At 33.3% G+C, this 24,016-nt stretch overlaps 1 protein-coding gene and 1 non-coding gene across 9 annotated transcripts in view; both read left to right on the forward strand.

Annotated features, from left to right (window-relative positions):
- Positions 1–24,016, forward strand: part of MIPOL1 (mirror-image polydactyly 1) — a 320,020-nt gene that overhangs the window by 60,230 nt on the left and 235,774 nt on the right. For 7 of the 8 annotated variants that reach the window (XR_006218817.1, XR_006218816.1, XM_042989584.1 and 4 more), the window contains exons 2-4: positions 3,626–3,763; positions 4,351–4,429; positions 22,575–22,794. Coding sequence is in view for 6 of the 8 variants with exons in the window: in XM_042989584.1 (XP_042845518.1) it covers positions 4,411–4,429; positions 22,575–22,794 (239 nt within the window). In the remaining 2 variants the exon portion in view is untranslated. Of the gene's footprint in view, positions 1–784; positions 847–3,625; positions 3,764–4,350; positions 4,430–22,574; positions 22,795–24,016 lie in introns of those variants that run through there. The other variant, XM_042989583.1, reaches the window with a different exon arrangement.
- LOC122239849 lies at positions 11,824–11,971 on the forward strand. The gene has a single exon (XR_006219228.1). It is a non-coding gene; the product is annotated as a small nucleolar RNA SNORA62/SNORA6 family (small nucleolar RNA).

Consider the following 24,016-nt stretch of genomic DNA (forward strand, 5'->3'; position numbering starts at 1 on the left):
ACTAAAGTCCATCAAGAACCGTTGCTATAATATGGCTTTTGCAGAGGAAGATAAGAAGGGTATCTCCTGGGGCGCCTGGGTGGCGCAGTTGGTTAAGCGTCTGACTTCAGCCAGGTCACCATCTCGCGGTCCGTGAGTTCGAGCCCCGCGTCGGGCTCTGGGCTGATGGCTCGGAGCCTGGAGCCTGTTTCCGATTCTGTGTCTCCCTCTCTCTCTGCCCCTCCCCCGTTCATGCTCTGTCTCTCTCTGTCCCAAAAATAAATAAAAAACGTTGAAAAAAAAAATTAAAAAAAAAAAAAGAAGGGTATCTCCTATTTAACAAATCACCCTGAGAATGGGTCTTTTTTTTTTTTTTTTTTTAATGTTTTATTTTTGTTTGAGACAAAGACAGAGCATGATCTGGGGAGGGGCAGAGAGAGAGGGAGACACAGAATCCAAAGCAGGCTTCAGGCTCTGAACTGTCAGCACAGAGCCTGATGCAGAGCTCCAACCCACAAACTGTGAGGTCATGACGAGCTGAAGTTGGATGCTTAACCACTGAGCCACCCAGTGGTTAAGTGGTTAAATAAAATGCCTCTTTACCTAAAAGGCATTGTTTTAATTTTAAAGGAGAGATGTCAGAGTCACTTATAAATTTTTAGGCAGATTAGAAATTTTAGATTGGTCAAAGAGCAAATTTTGGTTCATGAGGTGTTTTACTGCTGAGTAAACAAGGAGAGTCAAGTCACATTTCAGATGATAGAGATGTTTATTTAAATTTTTTCATTCTTTGTTTTTTTGATAGGGTAAAGGTAGGAAATTTTGGCAGAAGAATGCAGATTCCCATCTACCTAGAGAGAAAAGGGGGTATGCAGTTTCCTTAATTATTATTTATTTTTTATTTTTTTTTACATAATAAGACCACTTCCTTTGAGAGTAAAAACAACTTGAAGGAATAAGGTTGGGAATTTGTGATAGAGAAGATCTTAATTTAACAGATGCTAATGTGGTGTGTTCTGTCTGTTATATTAAAGACTTTTTTTTTTTTTTTTTGTCTTTTTTAACCTGGGTAATTTTTCCAGCACAACTCATAAACACGTTAGTTGGGAATTGTTTTTATTTTGCTACTTGAACCTGGTAAACATTATTAACGATAAAGCAATTAACTTATATTTCGTCTGTGATATGATAAGTTAGATATGATAAGATGTCTATATAAATCATCCAACTAGTTTTAACATGAATATATAATTTTTGATTGAAACAAGTTCTTGATGTCAAATCTTAAGGTGAGTGTAAGGAAAGGAGTTGATATTTTATTAGTCTTCTCCTTTGTCCTAAAATTAATAGAAATATAAAATATGTTGCATGTTTACAGAAATCTTTTCCTTTTACAATATGTAGATATATAAGTTGTAATTATTTGAATCATTAGAACATCTAATTTTTGCTTGACAATATGCAAATGTGCCATTAAATCTGTTTTTTAAGATTTTTCCAGTTTAATGTCTGAATCCAAATTCATAAAGAGTTGGAAAAATGAGATGTCTGAGCTATAGGATTCACAGGGATTTCATATGAAGCCTATTTAATCAGGATAACACTGTTATTAATATTCATAATGTCAGCTGGAACACAAATGACAGACTATGGGGCCTAAAAATTTTACTTGGTGAATTTATTAAAAGTAGCTTAAAAAATTAATGGAATTTAAGTAAAGTTGGTGAATATGAAAATCTTGTGTTAGCAGAAAAAAAAAATCTCTATTAGAACTTTCTTTAAGACCATTTTGCATTGATGTCTTTTGACAGATTTCATTGGTACTTAAAGAAGAGAGATGCATGAATGGTCATTTAAGAGGATTTAAACACATTGGCACATTAATTTTTACATGAATAATAAGTACTTTCCAAAAGCAATTAACTTACAGTGTACAAGATATGAATTGAAAAATAAGACTGTGACATCAAGGGCAAAGCAAATGTGCTGTACATTTTAAACTTAGTGGCAAGACTTTTTAATATTTTGGTTTATTCTATTTTTATAGTTAGGATATGACTTAGAATATGGTTATTTTAATGCGTTTGAAAGCATATCAGAAGAGCAATAATGTTTCCTCCCTCCACAAAAATATTGGTAGTGTTAAACATTATCCACTGCGAGTATTGTTTGCACTTGTTGGAGAATTAAGCATTTGTTGTGCTATTGGTAATATTTGAGAATATTTGAGAATCTCAATTTAATTTTATAGGTAGTCAAAGGGATGATTCTCATTGGGTTTAGTGATTCAAATACATATGTGTTAACACAGATTTATTGATTATAGTATAACTTAAATGTATAACAAATAAGCTTCTTATAGATAGTGTGAGAAGTTTAGTTAAGAACCATCTGAGTAGTATACAAGTCAATTTGTTCTGAATTTTAGCCTAAGGAAGTAAAAAGTTGGGAATGGTATTAAGTAAAATCAGAATGCATTTTACTTTGTATCACTTGTTACTTTTTATGTTTTCAAATGTGTTTATAATGATATTACACCATTTTATTTTTATTATTGAAGTTCATTGAAAACAGTTAGCTATAGACCATCACGTACAGTTATAATAGTACAGTATTTTGTTTTATATTTTTTCAGAGATTATTTTTCATGCAAATTCTAGTACATAAAAAAGTACATAAAAAAGCATGATTTAGTTACTATCTGTAACAGTTCACTTAGGGTTTAATGATGAGAGAATATAGGCAGTGGCCTGGCAGTCCAGACAGGTACTAGAAGTTTCACTTGTACTGTGTCAGTGTTATATGTGAATGATTTTGTTTCATTAGATGTATAGAAATTGCCTAGTATGTTTTGGGACTCAGAGCTTGATTAGAAAAAGCATGAATGACCAGAGTGTGTAGAAATGATCACAGTATAAGTTATAAGTTAATTTTTTTTGTATAAGGAATGAAATAAAATTGATATATTGGATATTACTATTTTTTCTAGTAGGTTTTTAAAAGTTAGGTTTTGGGTAGGTGGGTTTTTTGTTTTGTTTTGTTTTTGGCTGTGAGATATTCACTTACATGCCCAGGAGAGGGCAGCATTTTACTATATCAGGCTCATAAAAGAATTAGCCCTGCTTAGACTGTCAATGTTTCTTGTAATTACTCCCAGTATATTTGTTGCTTGCTTATGAATTAACTTGCATTTATGGAACTAAATCATTTCAATCATTTAATTACACCTGAGGAGCTGAACTATAATTGCTTGCTTCCAACTAGGATCTGATATGGCTTGAGCAGTATTAATTTGGTGTTTACTTTTCTGAGTGCTAAAAGCATTAAAATGATTGTGCAATGGGATTACATTTTACTAATTGCTGGCATTCATTAGCTGGGTAAATGATGAGGAAGAGTGACTGTATATTGCAGAGGGATAAAATTATGGTTTTAAATAGTATATTACTAAGCACATTAAGGCCTGTAAGACATGTTTTAAAATACTCCAGAGGTTATTAAAGACTGTATTTTCTACATGTCTTGCTATATGAATCTCTTATTAAAAGACTGCAATTATTATTAACCTTTTTGGGCAATATGTAGGGAAATGGCTTCATTGACTGGGACATATTTCTTTGATATTAATAACTTCCTATATTTTCAGCTAATCCAAAAGTAAATGAGGAACTTAGAAAAAGATTGCCAACTCCAGATCAACATATTTAGAGAAAATTGGAAAAGGAGAAGCTTACGACAGCTTTATTTGAGGACTTTTTAAAGAACGCAGAATTCTAGCTGTGAGGTAAATCTAATTTTATTCTCCTTAAAAGCATGCCAAAAAACAACAAAAAAAAAACATGCGTAGCTTTTGTCATGTTTACTGTAAAAACAAATGCAAGACACAAATATCAATTGTTCAAGTTAATGATAGTCTATGTTTTAAAAAAAATTGAATAGTATTCTTAAATTACTTTTATAAGTATAAAATGTTTTATATGAAAATACACATTGTAAATTTAAACTAATACATTTTTGAAATTTTTGGTGTAAAGTTTATGACAAATAGAGTAAAAATTTTATTTTTCTTAAATTGATGGAATTAGAAAAGTCTTAAGTTAAATAAATTAAATGATTTTCTAACCAAAGGAGCAAGAATGTCTAGAAGCTTAACCTGAACTGTATTTACTAAAATGTAAGTGTGAAAGAAAGGACCTTTTTCTTAGAAAAAAAGATTTAATTTCACCTGTTGAAATATACACTTAATAGTCCCATTATAAATGTTTTAGAAAACCATTTATCCTGTAAATTCTCTGTTAAACAAAGGTAAGGTTTAGGTGTGTTCCGATATATTGTTTTAAGTTTATTTATCTAGAGTTGGCTTTATTTTAGCTTCAAATCTTGGAGCAAAAACCAGAGACATTGCCAGAGCAAACAAGAATAGAAGTACAAATGGAGGACTGGTCAAAAGGTAAGGACTTTTAAGGTATTAATACCAAACCCCAGGTGTTGTGCTAGTTCAAGGCACTGAATGAAGTGTGTTTGTTCTAACCAGTATATTAGACGGAGGCAGACAAGCACACATGCACGCGCACACATACAAAGAAGGAGGCACTCACAATGAGACCCACATCCTGCAAAAGAGACACAAAGAAAGACACACAGAAAAAGAGAAACACATGGAGGAGGAGATACTGAGAGAGAAGGAAGAAAACAGCAGGGAGAGAGGAAGAAACATATGCACAAAGTGATCAAGAGAGGAGATTGAGAGAATGACTGGGAGAGATGCATACTGAGAGCCACACTCAGAGAAAGAAACACAAACAAAGAGAGACACAGACACAGGGAGGGAGATACTGAACTCAGAGAGGGAGGCACAGACACGCATGTTGGAAGCACATACACAGAGAAAGACACACGTGTGTAGGATACACACAAAAAGAGACCTACACACATAGATGCACAGAGGAAGATACCAGAGACCAGCAGTGAGAAAGAGACAGAGACATACAGTGAGAGAGACAGGGTAAAGAGAGACACACTGAAGGAGATAGAGGCATAGACATACACAGACACACACAAAAAGACACACAGTGAAAGAGAGATAGAAAATATATACATAGAGAGAGAGACATATTTGTGGAGAGAGACACATGAACATAGAGAAACAGACCAAGGCACATACAGGTAAAGGAGACAGGTCCACACCAAAAGATGCACTCAGAAAGAGACACCTGCAGAGAGATGGGGTCAGAGAGTGCCAGAGATAAAGAAACAGAGACATGTATAGATGTGCAGATGGATACAGAGAAAGACATTCCCAGGCAGAGACAGAGAGAGACATGAAAACAGAATTCGAGACAGGGAGAGAGAAAAAGATCACAGGCAAAGGAAGAGAACAGTCAGAGACAGAAACACAGTTAAAAAGGCACACAGACTGAGAGCCTGAAAAACACAGAGAGACGATAGATAGGCAGGCAGACACGTAGGTAGGTAGGTCGACAGGCAGGCAGGGGACATCTGTCTATAGAGCAAAATACAGACAGCCATAAAGAGAGAAGTTTAAAAAATGTTAGGTTTTTAATTGAAGTATCTTACAGTAAAATTTTGCAAATCTGAAATCCCTGAGAAACGAATCATTCTGAATATAGTGTTGCATATTGTTGAAGGCTTAAGTCTGTATGTACATTATTTTTTATTTCCTCTAAATTGTGTAGTTAAAAAAAATGAGATTATTCCCAAAATATTGCACACTTCTCTCCCTTTTTTGGTGCCCTCTACCTCAACCGGGTTCTTCTTTTACCATATATTGACCATACTATCACCTTTTTCAAAAGGATAAAGGCCATTTTGGGGAAAGTTTATAGTTTTAGTGAATGGGTTTTGTGACACGTCATTTTGGTCCATTCTCTTTATATTCAAGTTTGTGATAAGATTGTACTGGTGTGAAGCTGGGAACTAATTTGTTGTAGTTGTTTTTATTCATTTATGATAAACAAGAAACATTCTTCTTTTCAAGAGCTCAAAGCAGTTTTACTCAATTTATGTGCAATAATAAGAAAAGAGGAAGTAAATAATGATGCCCCTGTTACTTATGTTCCCTATTCAGAGGTCACATTGCTGTGGAAGTCATGTTGTTCAAATTATAGACGAAAGGATCTCTAAGGAGCCAAAGGAATTATTTTTAAAAGATCTAGAGGCTGTGGAGGAAATACTTCTCATAAGTGTAGAATAACCAGGAAAGAAGTTCAGGAAGGGAGCTGCTGAAGCTCTAGGACACTTAAAGAAAGGAAGGTTTTAGGACTAAAGACATAGATGCATAAAGAGTTTGCAGAAGGCACAGACTACAATAGACGTGACTGAAACATCATTAAGAAAATTTGCATTTTTACGGGCTTTTTTTTTTTTTTACATCAGAAATAGGAAAGACATTCCTTTATATAAAGGGCCTGTTAATGAAACATTACTTAAGAAATAAAGTTAAATAGATCAATGTAATATCTTTTGATTTTTGTGATAAGTGATATGTTTAAACAGTAAAATCTCACATGGTCATTGCCTTGATATCAGGGTTCACAGGATTTATCGTAAAGCACTAATTGCTTCAAAGCTCTGTCTTACAGTAGTGTTCATAGTCTGGGTGGGTAATTAGTTATTTTATACATTATTTTACTTATTTTTTTAAGAAATTGAACTACATAAAAACTTGTACTACACACACATGCCTTTGTGTCACCTTACAAATTTTATTATAAGGAGTGCTGAAGTGTCTAAGCCTTTTCCTAGATTTATCGTAGAAACATTGCTGAAATATTTGAAGTTAGAGTTGATGAGGTATATAAATTTAACAGATGTAACAACTTACTTTTTTTGGTTTTGTTATTATTGACAGTTTAGAAAATGTAAAGCTATAGGGGGTAGGTAGGATGAGTGAAGGTATCTACAAAATATTTCCAGGTTTGAGTAGTTACAAACACAACTCTAAATGAATGAAATTTTAAGTGTGAGTGAATGAAAGTGTTGCCAGGTGAACATTTATAACATCTTCTGGCTTCTTAAGAAGTAAATGATGTCTTGCCCTTTTGTGAAATTTTGTTTTTTAGGGCTTTTCTTTTTTCTGCTTTTTCAGAAAAAAAAATGCAGTGTTATAATCAAAGGATGTATGTACGGTCAGGTCCCCCCAGAATGAGTTGCTATGTGATTGGTTGCTTAGCCCTTTTTAGCATTTACTAACTATTTACTTATCTATGTAAGAAAAAAGACATGCTGGTTAGAAGTCTCTGGTGAGTAATTTTTTGGAATAGTTTGATACATTTCTGGATATTTCTTATTAAATTTGGTGCCTTTTATTAAGTTAGCTGAAACATGGTTTAGTTGTTTATTTATAGTGCACAATAGTCCACTGAAAATAGTTTACATATTTATGAACAAACATATGTGCCATAAACATATATACCTACAATAATGTAAGTAAAGTGACGTCTGAATGCCATTTAAATTCAGAATATTGTGAAACTTATTCAAATTTAGAACCTTTAGGGGTCAGTGTTCCCTAAGAAAGGTTAAAAAAGGTTACTGTGCTTACCCAAATTAAATATTAAGTCTATATTTTAAATATTTCTTACCAATTGAAGGTTAGAAATGGTAAGAATCATGCAGTTTGAAGAAGCTTCAGACAAAAACCATTCAATTTTATGAGTTTCTTCAATATGATTTTTAGGTTTACTATTTTAGGGAATTATATTTAATATGTATTTTATACAGAGTAGTTATTTTCACTTACATATTATCTCAATTTAAATAAGACTCATGTGTTTTTAAACTATTTTAAGCTTACAGAGTGAATCTGATTCTAAATCATTGTATGCATTTAAAACTTGAGATGAAAAACCACTGCTGGAACTGTTTTGGGTCCCTTGATATTGCAGTTTATGGGAAATTAGTAAATTTTTTTAAAAACCTTATCTTGTGAATTTAAGTGAAAGCAACTATCCTCTTTGTTTTAGAAGTAGACTAGCAATTATCTTTTATAACCATGATTCTGCTGGTTTTTCTGCTAAGCAAAAATAAATAACTAAAACCTAGGAAAAGGTAACTTGTCTATGGTTTGTTAGTTTCTTATAGAGTCAGAATACTGTGTATATCTAGTTGGTATTTGGGACCTGTGTGCCACCATCAGTCTCTTTTATTATTGCTTCATCTATCTTTGTCATTTCACAAAGCATGTATTCTTTTCACCTTTTGTCCATCTGTTGTTCTGTAATTAAATTACATCTAAAACTATTACGTGATTTGCAAGCATTTTATAAGGGGAGACATCGATAGAAACACTATAGAAAAAGGTCTAGCATGCTTTTAAATGTCTGATCATTATGACTAAAATATGATTGTAGAATCTCATATCATTTTCATAAACTTTCTTTTGAAAGCAACGCAGAAGGAAATGTTAAGTTGCATATAATGGACATCCATTTCTACCAGCAACATAGCTGGTAGTAAAAAAAAAAAAAAAAAAAAGATTCCCTAGGCATTATTAGACACTGCTTGAAATTCAGTGTTTTGAAATCTAGTTAATTAATCATTCCCTGTTAAATTACAGGAGTTGAACTTTAATTAATAATTGACTTCTATTAAGTAATGTTATATTTTCCCTAAAATGCATTGTAATTTGGTTTTGTTTGTTTCATAGTGGAAGGTAAATTTTACTGGAGAACCATTGCATTTAATCATTTCAATAAAATGTTAAAGTACAAAGAACACACTTTGGGGGGTTAGATAGACCTGGTTTTCACGTTTTTAATCTTCCACTTACTACCTACCTGGACTTGGGGACAAATTTCATAATTTTAAGCCTGAGTTTTCTTGTATATGGAATAGCGAGATAATTCCCTTAGGACTGTTTTGGAGATTAGAGATTGTGTATGTAAAAGCCCTACTACAACACCTGAAAAAGAAATGAGTTTATGTAATATGTATTTCCCATACCAGGGCAATTATTTTCACTAGTGTGGTTTTTACAGATACTTAAAAAAAAAAAATAGTTAACATATTTTACAGGGCCTAAATAAATGGTGGTGTTGTCATTGTTATTCTACCCAGCTGTGAAAGGCAGGTCTATAAAAAAGTGTCAAAACTATTAAGAAACATACATAATAGTATTTGAAATGGTTATTAGTTTTATAAAAATACTGTCTTCAAATATACTGTTCACAATACCATTAGAAACTTGATTTTTTCCAAGTAGTACAGCTTGTATTTAGTATGCTTATATTTGTTAGGATACAATATAAAGTCAATAATATTCATTTAAGATAAAATATAATTTTATCTGTATTGAAATCCCAATTGCAATAAAATTCAGACTAGTGGTACCACACAATGAATTTTTCTTTTCCTTTTGGCAAGTGTGAATTTAAAAGTGCATTTTTTATTTTTTCATATGCCATAAATAGGGGTCCTAGGTCTGATTAAGTTTACTGTTCATCTCTATAGGACCTAACTTAACTTAGTAGAGTGCTGGTTGCTTCTCACACAGGACCCTCTAGAATATTTGAGAGAGTGGTTTTAGGACTACTGGCAGCTGGTCAACAAGGATTGATTCATTTACAGAGGAAATGCTAAAAACTCTAAAAGAATGATTGAGGTTATATTCTTTCATAAAAACATAAATTTCTTTTATATTAAATAACTATTAAAATAAATGGGACTCTGTGTCTTTATTTTTTAAGTTTGATATGAATGATTCTGTTAACTATTATTGGCCTCAGTTGAAAAATGGAATGCAAAAAATATGTTTATAAGGGCAACTTAAGTTTTCTAACTGGTTATAAAGTTTATGAACTATACTTTGAGATTCATTGTTTCTAATATGAATAATTCACATGTGTCAACTTATGCCATAAATTGTATTTTTTTACTTTATTTTTTGGCAATATTTAAATAGACTTTATTTTGTAGAGAAATTTTACATTCATAACAAAACAGAAGAAAGTGCAGAGTTCTCATGATACCCCCCTACTCAACCCCCTGCCCCCCCCAAACACACAACCTTTCCCACTATCAACATCCCCTACTATAGTGGAACATTTGCTACAATTGTCGAACCCACCCATAAATTCTGAATAAGGGGAAAAGTTTGCAAGATAATAGGAGTCTTGCCTTATTTATTTATTCATTCATTCATTCATTCATTCATTCATTCAAGTGTTTTAAATCAGTTCAGGCTATATTCTTCATGTGGAATTCTCACTATACCTTTGGTCCTTTATTTTATAAAATGATAATTACTATGAAGAATAAGCACAACAAATGGTAAATTTCTGTTTTTAATACGTTTACTTCTCCCATTTCTGTACTATTGGTATGATCCTCTCTTTGAACAACTTGTGACTGTTTCTTTGACTTAAGGAAATCCACCTCTTTTTATATGCAAGCTCTATCATATTTACTTGTGGCCATGAAAATATGAATATGGTTTTTTGAAATAGAAAAAAAATACCTGAAGTTTTCAAAAGTTTTTTGCTTTGTTCTAAATTCTCTATCCTTAAGATTCTGAGGTGTTTGATAAAATTCCTCATTGATTTCTGGTTATGGCCCTTTCATGCTAGAGCACTTTCTGGAACACATGTTTACAACAAAAATCTCAATATGGTATCATTGAATCTTCAAGTTTTTTAAAAATTAGGATTTCAGGGGCACCTGGATGACAGTTGGTTAAGCATTTGACTTCAGCTTAGGTCATGATCTCACAGTTCGTGGGTTCGAGCCCTGCATTGGGCTCTGTGCTGACAGCTCAGAACCTGGAGCCTGCTTCAGATTCTGTTTCTCCCTCTCTCTTTGCCCCTCACCAGCTCGCGCTGTCTCTCAAAAATGAATAAATGTAAAAAAAAAAAAACTAAAAAGAAATTAGGATTTCATCTTATCCTATTTAAGATAACAATTGTGGTCTCCATGGTGGCTAATTTGTCACCTTTAGTATGATTCCTGTACAGTCCTCAGTGTGCATTGGCATTTTGTTGATTTTGGAGATCGGAATCAATATTCGTTGTTACATAGACCCAAATTATGGTGATTTACACAGTGGTCGAGGTTGACTGGCTGTTTGTAGAGTAGCACTGATGTGACCACATTTACTCACTGATTTTGGTTATCAATATATCTGATAATTGAATAAAACATTGGGGAGTGGTAACTGAATACTCCCAACCGTGTGTGTGTGTGTGTGTGTGTGTGTGTGTGTGTGTGTGTGTGTGTGTTACTAAGAACAGCCTAACATGTAGGACATAATTATCTTTAGGGGAGTAGTTTCAGATGCAGTTTTTCTTTGTGTTTTTTTCTTTTGTGTTTTTGTTTTTTCTCAGAGAATGTGAAGAAGCAAACAGAACAAGTCAGGCTACAAAATTTTGAAATTTCATAGTCCAAATGACTGAATTAAAAATATTGGCTGAATTTAAAATACTGTAATCTGTAGCTTTTGGATAAATTCAGTAATTCCTTGCCAAATAGTAAAACTGTGCTGATAAGATGTAAATTAAAAGTAATTATTTTTAAAAACCCTATTTGACTTTTATTTTTAATTTTGGAGTGAGTCTAGTCTTCACATATGGACTTTTTAGTACTTCAAAATCAGGATGCTACTAGTGAGTAAAGAGTTAAAAGTGATTAGTTCATGTTGGTAAAATTATACTTGTTGAATAGATACTGAATATATTAGTTTTTGCTAATTACATTTTTTAAATTAAAATTAAATTTTCCTTTTTAAAATAGTTTCACTGGCTGTACCTAAGGTAATTTGATGTATTCCAAAACATAGTAATGCTTATTGATTTTAAGCATTTAGTATAGAAATATAATAAAAACTAAGCACATGCACATTGTTAGATATTGAAGTTGAGGCTGCTGGCTAATCAGTGAGCTCGAAAGTGTAGGTAGGGTGCTACGTGAGGGGCAGGTCTAACACCACAAGGGTCTCTGGCCCAGTGAGTGGAGTTTGATAGTAATTCTTACTACAGGTATAAAAAAATAAAAAGTAACTTAAAAAAGAAAGAAAAACACTAAGCACAATATACTCTTCTTTCTTTAATCAATATTTTAAAAATTTCCCCCTCTCTTTTCAAAATTTTCAGATTAGTATTGATCAGATCAGGATAGGTAGGTTTTATTAATTAGTTTCCTTGAAGCAACAGCATGTATTAGAAGAAATATGATAGGAAAGACAGATAAATACATAATCTTTCAGGCTTCAGGCATTTGGAATTGGAGTATAGAGTATTCTGGATTCTTTCCACAGATTAATTGTACAGAATTTATAATTGGAATGAATTCCTATTTACACACTTGCTTTTAAGAGTTTATAGTTAAAAAGTAACGATTTCAGTTTGGCAAATCTGATTGTTTCCTTTTAGAAATCTTCAGTGTCCAATATTATAGTTAACTAGTATAGAGATTAGGGCCAGGACAAGGCTGCATTTCCAGGTAAGAAGACCAAAGACAAAACAAAAATTTTCCTTAAAAAGACAATACTTGATCTCCTGAGAATGCGGTAGAGACTTCCTCTGCATTTTTAACAGGCTGTTTGCTCTCTAAGATGTTCTGTATTGGTCTTTTATTACCTTTTTTTTTTTTTTTTTTTTTTAAGTCTCTTCCCCTCCCCAGAGTCCTTTGAAATGAACACATTATAAAAAAGAAAAACAAATTTACTTTTCTCAGGCTTTTTTTTTTTTTTTTTTTGGTGTCAGGTATTTAATACTTTTTTAAAAAGTTACAAATGTTAACTCAAATACGGGCTGACGATACTACATATAACTAACAAGGCACTAGTATAGTAGTCATGGTTGATTAATGAAATGGGGAGTTCCTACCTTTTCCTTTTATGCTTTTGTTTTCTTTCCTGGAGAAACAAATGGTAAATTTGAATAAAACATACATCATTTGCATAGGAAGTTATGTAATGATACCATATAGAGTATAATGATTTCCTAAAACCTTGTATTTAAAGTAACCTGAATTACAATGAGAGATAAACAGAATATTTACCCATCCCTTATGAGCTGCTGCTGATATGTAAATTTATTCTTCTACTTTGCACAAATATACTTTTGAGCTACTGCTTAAACACTTTGAGGTCCTTAGTCAAACAGTTTTAATGATGCCTCCAATATTATGAAAGTGTGACATTTGATGAATGTCTCATATAGTTTTGATATCTGGGCACATGTCAACAAAAAAAATTGAACATTGGTTTGTCATGCAACACCTAGATAATTTATAATTTTACTGTTTATATCCATCTTGACATTTTTTATCTGCCAAAGGCAGGTTTCATTTGGAATCTTAATCTGAGATTTATTTGGTGGATCTGGAAATCATAGCTAGGGTTCCCACAGGAAATGGTCCATCTACCAACAGATTAAATGGCAGTCCTGCAGTTGTTAGGGGAGCTCTGCATTTAACACACATGCATACTCATTCAGTCAGCACTGTGGAGAAAAATTAAAGTAGTAACCCAGGTTTAGGAACAATGTAGCTAAAAAGTCCCATATTTGCTGAATGACAAAGGGTTATATAGCAGCATTTCATTTTATTATTCGTGCTTGAATTTCTTGTTTGCTCTGTTGAGTCTGCTGACGAATACTAATAAATGCCTGCAACAATCCAGACGAGAGATGCCTGGCAACAAAGCTATGCGGTGGACCTCCCTGATCTTCTCCAGTTCACAACCTGACCTTTTGAAAAATTGGCTGGGCTAAGCTGCAGAATTTGGGTGTAATGGTTATTGTTAACTCCAGCTTTAGGATTTATTAATTTGTGTGATCAAGACTTACCTATACTTCAAAGTTTCAAAAGACCAAACACAATCATCCATCCATTAGAACTAACATTGTGTTTCAGTGATTTCCACTTAGTGTCTGACTCGTGATTCTTCTGTTTTGTTTTTCAAATCTAAAAATGCTCCTAAATAAAATAAAAGGCACATATAAAGAAAATCTGGTTTTTTCTCTTTATATTTCTTACTGGAAAAGTTAGCATCCATACGTGATTGATGAAATTGCTGAATTCATGGACAGTCGGTATGTGTTCATATTTAACAAACAAAAAATAATTATGAAACCTGTTTTACTTGCGATTGTGGAAATAGAAGACTTACCTAGTTCATTCATATTTTAATTACTTTATATAAATTATACCACAAATTGAGAAAGGCTGAAGAGGTTAGAAATGCATAGTAGGTAGCCAAAATAATTCATATCACTGAAGGAAAAAAGGAATAAAGATTGCTCTTATGTTAATAAAATTTTAGGATACTTTTCACAATTATTTCAACCTAGATAATATTTGTAATGGTTTAAATAGGATGATACAAGTTTTACAGAGCTTTAATTTATGTGATATGTTCATAAGTTAATTAGGTAGCCTAAGCTTTAGGAGATTACACTATTGTACTGTGTTCATGGTCTTCATACAGTGAAGGATGTTAAAATTTAGAATCTGAAACATTATGATAGAAGTTAGTTCTCACACAGAAATCTCATCTCTTCCCCAGGAGAATGAATATTGATGTGCTCATGACTATGCAGACTTGATGAAACAAACACTTTTAAAAATTTGGTGTAGTACCACCACCTTAAATACCTTTTTTGTAATAAAATAAATAACAAAATACCAGTAAAATAATTTTCATGGCTAGCCACTGGGTAATTTGAAATATGGTACACTAAGTCATTAGATTGTCTTAATCAAAGATGAAATAACCTCACCACTTCTTTTTGGTATGTTTATCTAGATACACAGCCATGTATAGGAATGTAAAAGATGTAGTTTCATTTGAATGTTGAACCTTCACGTGCAAATGAATAAATTATGTGATATTGACAGGTTTCATGATTTTCCAACTTTATAAACCTTTGTAAAATCTTATTTCAATATCTTACAGCTACATCCTGACTCTGCCCTCAATGTTTTTGACTTCTCATTATATATAAAACACCTTATTAGAACTGCATAAGGCTTTATATCTGTGCTTTCCAACATGGTAGCCACTGGCTGTGTGTGGCTTTGAGCACTTGAAATGTGGGCAGTGTGTATGCATAGCAATGAAAATGAAAGTTATAGTTCTTTCTTTTTTCTTCTTACTGCTGTTAAAGCCAAAATATATTGAAACCTCCCTGAGAGAGTATCCAGTATCCAAGTAAAAGTTTGTATTTTTTTAGCTAGAGATCCAAAAGTTACTTAATTTCTTGTGACTGCTAAATTAGAATATCTGAAGGATAAGTGCCTGTGATCTGCTAGCTGTGGTCTTGATTATATTTAATATTGTGCCAATATAGTGAGTGCTCAAATTGTGTTGCAGAAACAGGCAATTTTCTTACTATGAGACTGAATTTAAAGAAATATACTATTAAATTTTCTTTCTGTGGGATCTTTCGCTAGTGTCAGGATTTCTAAATTTTGAAGTCATATTACTTGTGTAACTTGTTCGTTTTATAATCCTCTACATGCTTTATTAAACCATTATGTGTTAACTGTAAGCTTTAACCTCATTAAGTATTTCCTTTTTATTGTATGTTTCTCATTGAATGAGGCATTGTATTTGTTTTTATGTCCATGTCTTTGTATATTGTAATAAATTTTTATTTGATTTATTCTTTTTATATTTTAATTTAAAAATATTTTTGCTTTAAAAAAATCTTTTGTTTTTAGCAAAGCAGAGTTTTGCAGATAATAATAGCTAACATTTAGTGAGTATGTATTCTGTGCTGACACTTTTCCAAGAGGTTATATAACTTAAATAATTTAATCCTCATAACAACCTTTTGAGATAGGTACTGTTATTATGTACTTTTATTGGTAGGGAAATTGATGAGAGAGGTTAAGTAATTTGCTAAAGGTCATACAGCCATGTGGTGGAGCCAGAATTCAAACCCTGCAGTTTGGCCCATGCACTGTGGTTTTGCTAGGAAATCTAAATTCATCAGTGTTCTGCTTGGAAGTTCTAAACTTTTATCTTGTATGTACTTATAGTGGGTGAGACCACTATGAAATGGCATAAGTTTCTGATGTCTTTTTCTTTTATATTTGGCAGGGGTTGTGGGGGTAGGCCAATGTATGCATCTATGTGGAAAATTAACCCTCCCCCGCATAAAAAACAATTATTTAGTCAAGGAGATAAATAGTATTTGTACACACACGTAGATAACCTACATTTTAACTTACTTAAGAAATTGGTAGAAGTTATTTGGGGCCACTAACTGCTACTGTTGCTCTGATTATGTTGAAACTAATATTCACTTAGAAAAATCCTTACCATTGAAAAAAGACATCTTGGTTTAAAATATGGGACTACTATTGTAATTACATCAAATTTGCAGTCTTATTTAGTAGCAAAAAAGTGTCCTATCATTTTGATGTTCTTACATAGTGTGTTAATAGATAATATAAAAAAGAAAGAAGCTATAAACATGAAGTTTTTGGGTTTTTTATATTTATAAAATTAGATGCTATAGCATAAATAATAACCTTTCTCTTCCAAAAAAAAAGTTTAAAGAAGTGATGACCATTGTGTTAGCAAGCATCAGAAAGAACATTAATAAATTGCCTCCTTTATGGTTCATTTTAGATACAAATGCCCCTAAGTATCACCTGCATCTGAAGGTGCAGAGGATCCATTTATTTGAATGTACTTGCCTATGGTATTTCTATTGCCCTTTCTCTTTTCTGCCCCTGAGCTCTCAGGTAGCTGTGAGGTTGCTATTCTGAGTAACCCCAGTAGGATCCCTAGAGACAATTCTAGCTCAGCCACTCCGAAGAAACAGCTCTGTAAACAGTATTGACCCCCCCAGGGGACCATCAAATCCGTTTACACAGATACCAGTTGTCACAAACTATTTACAAAGCCAGACAGAACAGAATTTCCCAGCCTTTAAGAATCCCTATTTGATTCTAGCCACCTCCTCACTTCTGTGTAGTAGTTGTGAAATAACAGTTATTTTTGGCCATGAGTCATGATTTCTTGGGTAGCATCAATTTAACTGAGTGTATTCTATATTAACTAATGTATAATTGTCTGGACAATTGAACCCTAAGGGGATCCTAAGGCTTTCTTTCCTAGGGTAGGAAATGGTATAATACAATAAATTTTCTAGACTAAGGAATTGAGAATTTAATAGCAATGCTAGCATTAAGATAGTTGACCATACTGGTACTTCCAGAAATAGAGACTTTGTTAGATCATGAAAATGATCCATTGGAAGCAGCATGAAAGTGACTAGAGAGACAGAGGGTCTTCAAAGCATATATTGCAGGTAGCCTAGGTACATGTATTAAGTATTAAAATCCCCCCCAAAATCTTTTCAAAATCCACCCATTTTGCCCAGATGAGTAAACTGTCTCTAGCAATAGCAATTTGAGAAATAACTAGTAGTTTTCCTCTGTAAAATTACTTGGAAATGGTCACAGGATAAGCTAATATGGTAGTGATAGCATAAGATAGTAATAGCAAAAACTGGGAAATATATTTGGTTTGAAGTGGTCAAATTCTTATGTCCAATAATACAGTCCTCACAGAAGAGCAAATAAATAACTAAAGGAATTGATAGTAGTTATAAAAATTCCCTGTTGTTTAACTCTTAGGAAAGAAAGTTGGACTTCAGAGTCTTATGAATTATGAAGAAGACATTGATAATTTATTGTCTAAGTCCATATGGAGAAATATATTTAAATAGTAATAATTTTGTTAGTCATAATGATGGAATAGTTAATAATGACATTGATTAAACACTGAAGCAGATTACTAAAAAAGGTTATAGAGTTTCCATTTTAAACCATATGAGAGAGGAATTAATAGAATAGTTTTAGTTTTAAACTTTCATCTGTCTAGAGATATTTAGAAGTGAATAGGGTTTTTTTCTTTTAAATATATATCTTATCTTTCCAATTGACTGGTGTGCAAAACAGACCTGTAACTTCCCTTTTTGTTGCATTGTATTGACATATATTTATACTTCTGTATGCAGTGCTTTTTCAAGTGATGGGGCAATCCAGACAGCTTAGCTGGAGCTTTTAGTGGCTTCACCCCATTATCACTTCATAATGGTCTTTCTTGGGGTAGCTCGGTGGCTCAGTTGGTTAAGCATCTGACTTTAGCTCAGGTCATGATCTCATGGTTTGTGAGTTTGAGCCCCACATCGGGCTGTCTGTTGTCATTGCAGAGTCTGCTTCAGATCTACTCTCTCCCTGTCTCTCTGCCCTTCCCCCATTCGTGCTCTCTCTCTCTCAAAAAAATAAATAAATAAAAATATTTTTAAAAAGTAATGGTCTTTCTTTTGGGCTTGAGAGTGTAGGGAGAATAATTGAAGACTGAGTTAGAGTCACTAAGTGCTATCATCTTCTCTTGGTTGGAGATGGTACTAACTCAGAAATTGAACTTAAGTTGGGCCTTGAAAAAGGTAAATCAAACTTGACAAAATGCAATATGATAGAGCAGTATCTTAAATTTGACTTGAAAAGTCAAAGTACATAATGCCTGCAACTTACTCTCAAATGTTATGGAAAAAATTACATAGGTAGGTAGATACAGAGAGAATGAAGAGAACAATAAAGCAAATGTGGTAAAATGTTAACATTTGGAGAATCTGGGTGCCTTGACTCAGTACATAGGAACTCGGTACTATTTTTTGTAGCTTTTTTATTAGATTGAAAGTATTTCAAAGTAAAAAGATAAAAAGAAATGACTTATCTACAATCAATTCCTCTCAGCTCTCTCATTTGTCTCTGTTTTCTTCAGCATATTGATGCGGTCAGTGAAGTCTTGGCTCTCATTTCTCCTTTCCATTGCTTGCTATTTTTCTGAATGATTTCATTGTTTTAATAGATAACACTTTCAGTACCTTGATTCCTTGATTTCTTCCTCTACATGTACCTTCAGTCTATTTCATTTACCCATTCCCAGATGAACCACATCTTGGACTTTGTCTTACGTATCACTCATGTTAGAAATTTTTACTCCCTGACTATAACATCTTGTCATTTCAAGAAAGATATACAAGAAATGTCTGTGTTTTTCCTAAAGCCATTCCTTCTCCTCTGTACCCATGCTTGTTCTTCCTGTTACTTTATTCTTAGAGTATGTCAACTTTTTCATTACATCATCTAACTCAAACCGTTTGGTAGTTGATTGCTTTGCACATTCCTACTTGTCTTTTATTGGAACAGATGCCTTTGTGAAATCTTCCCAGAGTCTTCTAGTTGAGCATCAGTATGTCTAGTATGTTTTATGTTTGGTCTCTATGACCCGAGTATAGCCATTTCTACGTTGTATTCAAATCATCAGATCAGTTTGCCTCCTCACTATACTAGAGTCCTTCAGGGGAGAGTCTGTTTCCCACTCCTTTGTTTTCCTAGTACTTTCATATAACATATCATATTGGAGGTTTCCATTAATTAGTTAATAAATAGATTAATTAGAAGGGTCAAACTTCCTATACCGAAGTTGAATTCTGATTTAGGATAATGTAATATGGCAGAATAGAAAAGCATTGAGAGAAGATTTAAACAACATTTGCTATAATGGAAAAAAAATAGGCAGACAAAAGGAAAATTTTATAAGTCAGCCTTGTTTACTTCAAAGTAAAATTAAATTTTCACTGGCAGAATATGTATGGATAGTTTGATTTACAGAGCAGACTCCAAATCCTGGTAAACAGTTACAGTTAGGAGTTTAAAAGCTTCTAGTACAGAGCAAGATTAGAAACATCTTTAATTAATCAGAGCCAAATCACACAGTACAGGGTTCTTCAAAAATATTAAACATTTAGAATTAAATTCCAGAAGTATATTAGAACTTGCTGAGTTTATTTTAATTATACTATAAGAGATTATAATTACTATAATCCAGGAGGGATCTGCATAGAGTCCTTTTATTGGGAAGCTCTGAGTTTGGAGAAGATAGTACATTCCCTGGTGAAAAGGTGCTGATTTGCCAAGAATTCAGCAGAACACAAAACTTGACATTAAGTAACCTGAAGTAAGAAAAAGAGCTATAAATATAGTAAGCAGATAGAAAGTATACATACCAGGGATGAGGTAAAGTAAACACTAGGAGGTTAGAAATTAGAAACTGGGAGAAGAAAGATGCTAAACTAAACCCAGAAATACAGAAGTAAAAATATGGGATGAGTTGTACATAGTGGTAAGGTAATGGTAATGTAGATGATGGAAAACCATAATTCTCTTTCATTTTAGTAAAAGTTGATCCTTGAACAATCTGGGTGTTAGGAGATCCAACCCCCTGCATTCAAATTCCTGTATAACTTTGACTCCCCCAAAACGTAACTACTTAATAGCCTACTGTTGACCAGAAGCTTTACCAGTACTATAGTCAATTAACACGTGTATTGTATGTTGTATGTATTAATACTGTATTCTTAACCATAAAATAAGCTAGAGAAAAGAAAATGTTATTAAGCAAATCATAAGAGAAAATACATTTACATTACTCTATTGTAGTTATAAAAGAAAAAAATTCACAGATAAGTGGACCTGCACAGTTCAAACCCATGTGTTCAAGTGTTAGCTGTACTTTTAAAATTACGTGTTAGTGTTAGAAAGCATGGTTTATAGATACAGTTGTATTTTTTTTTAATTTTTTTTTTAACATTTATTTATTTTTGAGACAGAGAGAGACAGAGCATGAACGGGGGAGGGTCAGAGAGAGCGGGAGACACAGAATCTGAAACAGGCTCCAGGCTCTGAGCAGTCAGCACAGAGCCCGACGCAGGGCTCGAACTCACATACCGTGAAATCGTGACCTGAGCCGAAGTCGGATGCTTAAACGACTGAGCCACCCAGGCGCCCCGCAGTTGTATTTTTTAATGTCCATTTATAAAATTCCTTAATTCAGATTTTGAGGGTTCCATTCTACTAACACCAGCTTCTCCTAGAAAAGTAGCCTGATGAACATCTGAAGCAAACCATGTAAGTGTTTTGAAATGTCAAAAACCAACAGGATAATTTTCAGATACCTAGAATTGTTAAAGTTTAAATAAAAACAGTATAATGTTCTACTGTTTAATGTTTCATAGATATCTTACAGCATATAATTATGATGACATAGTCTCCCTATTTGTTTCGTCAAAGTGAAATTGAGAGTAATTTTACTAAAAACAAGTGATTTCTGATTTAGCTTCAGCTACCAACAAGATAATGCCCAGGACTTAGGGTTTATGACTGGCTAAACCTAGTTTCAGCATATCCACAAGCAAAGAATTTCTCCTTAAGAAATGAATACTTTGTGAGAAGTAGCTTATTTATAAGTACCCCTATTTTGTTATTTATTCTAAAACTACTCTCCTCTGCTTTTCTGCTTAAAAGGATTTTAAGTTTGGCAGGTTGGAAAAGGCATCATCAACAAGCAGGTGAGATTCACTTGCTTTTTAAAGTTCAAGAGTTATTGATACTGGAAATAATAAAGTATTTGTTACAATCAGTATTTGTGCCTGTTGGTCTGATTTGCCAGTAAAAGAGTTTGTTTTATGTAGTTGCATGTGTGTCATTTTCTTCCAAAAATTTCACCATAGTATCAGATACACTATTCCTTTGAAATAGCTGTTATATACTAGTTACAGCTTAAGATAATTTTTATGAGATAGCCAGGCATTACAAAACAGATTTTCTTTTTTTTTTTTAATTTTAACGTTTATTTATTTTTGAGACAGAGAGAGACAGAGCATGAACAGGGGAGGGGCAGAGAGAGAGGGAGACACAGAATCTGAAACAGGCTCCAGGCTCTGAGCGGTCAGCACAGAGCCCGACGCGGGGCTTGAACTCACGGACCGTGAGATCATGACCTGAGCCGAAGTCGGATGCTTAACCGACCGAGCCACCCAGGCGCCCCAGATTTTCTAATGTATAATATATATCTGATAATATGGAAGTTAAAAATAATTTTTCTTACATTGTATTAATTTTAATATTATGATAATGATTACAAAAATAATAGCTAATGTTTACCAATGTGCTGAACACTAGGCCAAGTACTTTGCATCAGTCAGTCCTTAAAGTAACTCAAGTAAAAGTGCTCTTATGTTCTCATTTTACAAACAAGAAACTTAGGCTTTGATGGGTTATGTAACCTGACGAAAGTTATGCACTAGGCAAAGCTGGAATTCTAGCCCAGGCAGTTGGATACCAGAGTTGCATGCACAGTATCACTTCCCTATAGTCATTCGCGCATCGCATCCTATTTTTTGAAATCTAGAAAAGAAATCTAGAAAACAGTGCCCCTAAATCTGTGTTTCTCAGTTTTGGTTGGATGCTGAAGTCATTTGGACACTCTGACAGATTTTGATTTAATTAATACAAGATGTGGTCTGGGCTAAGGATTTCTAGAAACTCCTCAGGTTATTTCAACCTGAAGTGAAGGTTGTAAACCACTGCCCTAAATGCCCCCACCAGATGTGGAAAAACCGCTGTATGTTCCTGATTACAATAGGAGTAAGACTAGTAAGTACATGTTTAAAGCTATGAGAGCACCTATTTCTACAAAAATATTCATTTCAACGATTTAATATGTAGCTATGGTATTTCATGTATCATTTGTTTTTGTTTTGTTTTAAATACAGAGATAGCCCATAGTTACCTTGAACAAGAGACTACAGGGAGAAATAAAAGTACAGAGCCAGATGAGCAACCAACTGTGAATTCTAAGGAAAGCATGCATCAGAAATCCAGTGAATTGGTTAATGAAGCCACCTATGAGGACACAGAACTGCCAGGGCAGAGATCAAGGAATTTTCCTTATCCAGGTGATGAGACAGCTGACTGCACTATTGAAAAATCCAAGTGAGTGCTGGCAGCCTTAGATTTAGAAAGTACGATTGAGAGAACTCTTTCTTCCTCCCTCCCTCCCTGCCCCATTCGTCTCTCCCTTTTTTCTTTTTGGCCTCAGCTACATTGGACATATCATGAATTTATTAGAATTTGGGCTACCAGAGTTTTCTACTGTTTTCATTATGTTGATAGAATGGATGTAGATTGTTAAGTGAAAAAGCATAAGGTGAGTTTAAATGAAGGCCATGAGATTTTATTCCTTCTTGTTGAATATTATTTTCTGTGACCTTTCATTTTGGATCTGGAAATAACTGTTAAGTTGACATAAATGGGAAATTATTCATCAGAGCCAAAAAATGGCAACTGTAAGACAAAATAAGCCCAAAGATGTGTTTTGGCTTTGATTAGTGTGATTTTTTGTTTAAAGGAATTTAATTACTTTTAGAAGGGCCTTGTACTTTCCCATTTGCCTTCTTTATTATTTTCCATTCTACAGCTTTTACCATTCACCTTACCTACTTATCCCATGATGGGATTTGAATTTGTGACTCCTGTGACTTTTACCTCTATGGGATTAAAGTACTTCCATAATTAGTCATATATTTTGAAAATACTGCAGAATTACTGCATAGGGGCATAGGGTTAGGGATGAATGAAGAGGTGGTAAACATTTTATAACCATGTGGGAAAAATAAATAGTAGAGACTGGTCTAAAGCCAGAGTATGAAATATCTTAATATAATTGCAACAGAAGGTATACATGGTAGGTAGAACTGCACTGACTGTCCCAGACCCCCCTGCTTAATTGCTTCTTAGAGACTCTAAAGTTTACCTGTGCTTACAAGTTTAATATAATGCCTTCAAAAAATAGTCCATCTCTTTCCCATCCTTTTTACTACCTGCTGGCAAGTCGATACTGTCCTCAAATAGCACACAAAATGTCAAAAAAATTATTTACCATTAAATGTTACAGGACTAGGTTTTCAGTTTTGTTTTGAGTTTAATAACAAAAATATGATATTCTGTCAACCACACTGAAAAAAGTATGATTCTTTCCATTTTCAGAAAAGTGAGATATGTATCTAGAGTCCTGACCAAAAGTATAAATTGAATTATTCACATCCCCTAAAATCTGAATTCTTTACGTATACTTAACAATGAATTTCTATAGAAATGACTAAATGCTTTCCACAGATTTAGTTCCCTCAGTTGATAGATTAACGACTCTGTGACG

Source organism: Panthera tigris, chromosome B3 (assembly GCF_018350195.1).
Source record: "Panthera tigris isolate Pti1 chromosome B3, P.tigris_Pti1_mat1.1, whole genome shotgun sequence".
In the NCBI taxonomy this organism is placed as follows: domain Eukaryota; kingdom Metazoa; phylum Chordata; class Mammalia; order Carnivora; family Felidae; genus Panthera; species Panthera tigris.